Source organism: Carlito syrichta, unplaced genomic scaffold (assembly GCF_000164805.1).
Source record: "Carlito syrichta isolate Samal-C Ts95f unplaced genomic scaffold, Tarsius_syrichta-2.0.1 Scaffold308154, whole genome shotgun sequence".
NCBI lineage: Eukaryota > Metazoa > Chordata > Mammalia > Primates > Tarsiidae > Carlito > Carlito syrichta.
This window is the reverse complement of record NW_007252250.1, coordinates 237,491-240,731: the sequence shown is the minus strand read 5'-3', so window position 1 is coordinate 240,731 and position 3,241 is coordinate 237,491. Positions and strand designations below refer to the sequence as shown.

Sequence of the window (3,241 nt, the reverse complement as noted above, 5' to 3'; positions counted from 1 at the left end):
CTGGTCAGACCTTGCGTTCTGGGATGTGGGTAGCGTGAGTCCCTGCTGGCCCTGTACCCTGGTCTTGGGCCCCAGGTCCCCATGCCCACTGCAAGACTCTCTGTGGCTCGTGTGAGACTGTGCTTCTGAGTATTGTGGCAGGCCCAGACCTGCCCCACAGTGGGAGTGACTTCTACTTGGACCAGGCAGGGACTTCCCAGAGGAAGGGACCCCCAGGAGCTGTCGCTCAGGGCTTCTCCTTTTCCAATTTGAACCCCACGTGTGCTCATGCCACGTGTTTGGGCTGGTGTGCTCCCGGCCCAGTCTTTGCCCCACAGACTGGGGACTGGCTGGGAAGTCGCCAGGTGCTGTGCCCTGGGAGTGAGCCCCATGGCAGCAGAGTCCAGGTGGGCACCGACTGGGGGGGGTTCCTGACAAGTCCCATCCCCACTGGGAGGAAGGATAGAGCTGCCTGTTGGGCTGGTGGAAAGCAGAGCTGTTACGGGTGGTGTGGGCATACAACAGGTCCCCTTCCTTCCCCGGTAAACAGTCCTGGCAGTGAGGCCAGGCCCTGGTGCCCTGCCGGGCTGCGCTTGTCAGGGGGAGGTGAATGTCACTCTGGAAGCCTGTCTTGGGGCTGGGGCTTGGACAGCATCTTCATTGCGGTTCCTGTTGGTTTGGAAGGCATTCACGCGTCCCTCCATCCTCCATCGAGTTGCTGTTGGTGACAGCAGCCACCAGGGCCTAGGGCCTCTGGGCCGACAGAGGAGGGTTGAAGCAGGGAGAGACAGACAGGTGGCGCATGGGGGTGCTTCCCTCCCGTCCCTCTGGGGTGGTCCTGGCGGCCAGCCCCCCTCCTGATTTCCCTTGGGTGGCCGTCTGCACCCTGTCCTCCTGATTGACTGGGCCCAAGACAATGGGAGGCACCTGTGAGCCTCACCCCTGCAGACAGGAGGAGGGAGTCACGTTCCAGGGGCTGTGGCAGAGTGACCCTGGGCCCTGACAGGCACCTTATCAGTGGTGCCAGGCGAAGCCATCCCTAGGGTGGGGGCCGCATCTCCCCGGGCCTGTTATCAGTCGCAGAGTCCACAGGACGCTCCTCGAGTTAACGTGTAACCATGGGCCTGCCCTGCACCCCTGGGGCCGCCAGCGCCCATATGTAACTGCCTTGGGGGGATATTGCAGGCCAACATGGATGCTGGCAAGAAGGGGCCGCTCCTGAGAACCCACGGCTCAGTCCAAGTGAGAGCCAGACTTCGGGGTGGTGGGAGTTGGGGGCAGACCCTCCTGGGAGCTGCTTGGGGCCCCAGGAGGCCGGGTGATGGGGGCCTGAGGCCCTTGTGACCAGAGGCCCGGGTGACGGGTTGCCAGCAGCCTGAAGAGCCACGTCTCTGAGTAGGCCCACCCTGGGCAGCTCGGGCCCCGTCAGGGTGGACAGAGGCAGGGGGAGTTGAGTCCCGGCCAGGCCACGGCAAGATCCAGGCCGGGCTGAGCTCCAGCTCAGTGACCCCCTCTCCACAGCACCCAGCTGTCTGCAGGTGGCTGAGCCCTTTTCTCCTTGCTTGCTGCACCTACTTCCTCCTCTGGATACCCGAGGACCAACCATCCTGGGTCAGCGCCCTGGTCAAGTGCCTGCCCGTCCTCTGCCTCGCCGGGTTCCTGGAGGCTGTGCCCTCGGGCAGGGGCTATGTCCGGCTCCTCCAGGGAGCTCTTGTGTGCTCGGCTGTGGGGGATGCCTGCCTCATCTGGCCTGAGGCCTTTCTCCATGGTGAGCAGGGACCCACCCACGTGGGGAGGTTGGACAGCACTGGCACAGAGCCTGGGGTGCAGGGGAGCTCCTGTGGGAACTTGGGAGCTCCAACGAGGGGCAGGGCAGGCGGTGTCAGGTCAGGGGTGGGGGTGGCATAGAGGAAGATGAAGACGGGGTTGTTACAGTCTAAAGTAGGGTGACTGAGGACGACCTCACTGAAGAAGTAATGTTTGGCAAAATCTTGAGGGAGGTGCCGTGTGCACGTGTGGGGGAAGGGCATCCCCCTCCCCCACAGAGGGAACAGCCAGTGCAAAGGCCCTGGGGTAGGGGCGTGCTGGGTGCCTGGCAGGCTGGAGGGTACGACGGCCTCCCGAGCACAATGGGCAGTTGTTGCCGGCAGGTGTTCTCAGCAGGGCAGGGATGTGACACTGCGTTTTGGGAACTGCCAGGGAGGCTGGTACTTGGGGATGGTCTATAGGGGTCGCCTGGTGGCCGAGGCATCAAGGAAGACAGGAGCCCTGGGGCAGTTCCCAGGACAGGCCCCCTCACCAGTGCTCAACCCCCCCGCCAGGCATGGCCGCCTTCGCCACGGCCCACCTCTTCTACCTCTGGGCCTTCGGCCTGGCTCCCCTGAAGCCGGGCCTGCTGCTGCTTGTTCTGCTGGCCTCCACTCCGTACCTGGGTTTCCTGCTGCTGCAGCTACCCCCAGACATGATCCCGCCGGTGACGGCCTACGGGCTGGTCCTGACCGCTGTGCTGTGGCGTGGCCTGGCGCGGGGCGGGAGCACCGCCTGGGGCACCGTGCTCTTCGTGCTCTCGGACGGCGTGCTGGCCTGGGATGCCTTCGCCCAGTCCCTGCCCCACGCCCGTCTGGTGATCATGGCCACCTATTACGCTGCCCAGCTCCTCCTGGCACTATCAGCCCTCGGGCACCCAGGGCCCAAGACCGACTGACTAGGGCTCCTGGGCCGCCGTCCACGCCTGCCCCTCCCGCTGGGACTCACGCCACCCAGATGCCCTCAGCCCGGGCAGTGCCCTCGGTGGCGGGGCTCCCTGAAGCCACCCTGCGGGCACCACTGCCACCAACATGCAAGATGCTTGGAGGCCACTCGGGGGACTCCAAGGCCACTGCCGCCGTCCAGCTGCCTTCCCTTGGGTCTGATTCTGGGTCCTGCGCTCAGCCAGAACCTGGGCGTCAACCTGGGCGTCCCCCGCCACCAGCCCACTTGTATGTGCCCCGTCAGCCACCGTGGCCAGCCTGCCCCCTCCCTGCTGCTTACAGTCTAGTGTATTGTTGCCTCGGAAAAGTGGGTGTGGAAGTGTCCATGTTGCCATTATTTGGGGGAGGCATGGGAAGGACGGTGTGATTGACCATTGCAGTTAATAAAGGCCGATGTGGTCAGGACTCAGGCCTAGTAATCCCAGCATGTTTGGAGGCCTAAGCGGGAGGATTACTTGAGTCTAGGAGTTTTGAGACCAGCCAGGGCAACATAGCAAGACCTCAGCTCTAAA

General features: G+C 64.1%; 1 protein-coding gene across 1 annotated transcript; it reads left to right on the top strand.

The window, feature by feature from the left end:
• The first annotated feature begins 1,170 nt into the window (after nucleotides 1–1,170).
• On the top strand, nucleotides 1,171–2,683 carry TMEM86B (transmembrane protein 86B). Its single transcript, XM_008065086.1, has 3 exons — nucleotides 1,171–1,221; nucleotides 1,501–1,747; nucleotides 2,301–2,683. The coding sequence occupies exons 1-3, from the start codon at nucleotides 1,171–1,173 to the stop codon at nucleotides 2,681–2,683; spliced, it is 681 nt and encodes a 226-aa protein (XP_008063277.1).
• Nucleotides 2,684–3,241: the final 558 nt, after the last annotated feature.

What these genes read in the sequence shown, in the direction of transcription:
- TMEM86B (XM_008065086.1), top strand. Translation starts at nt 1,171, where the DNA reads ATGGATGCTGGCAAGAAGGGGCCGCTCCTGAGAACCCACGGCTCAGTC. An exon ending in GAACCCACGGCTCAGTCCAA is followed by an intron (nt 1,222 to 1,500) that starts GTGAGAGCCAGA and finishes CCCTCTCCACAG; the next exon opens with CACCCAGCTGTCTGCAGGTG. An exon ending in GCCTGAGGCCTTTCTCCATG is followed by an intron (nt 1,748 to 2,300) that starts GTGAGCAGGGAC and finishes CCCCCCCGCCAG; the next exon opens with GCATGGCCGCCTTCGCCACG.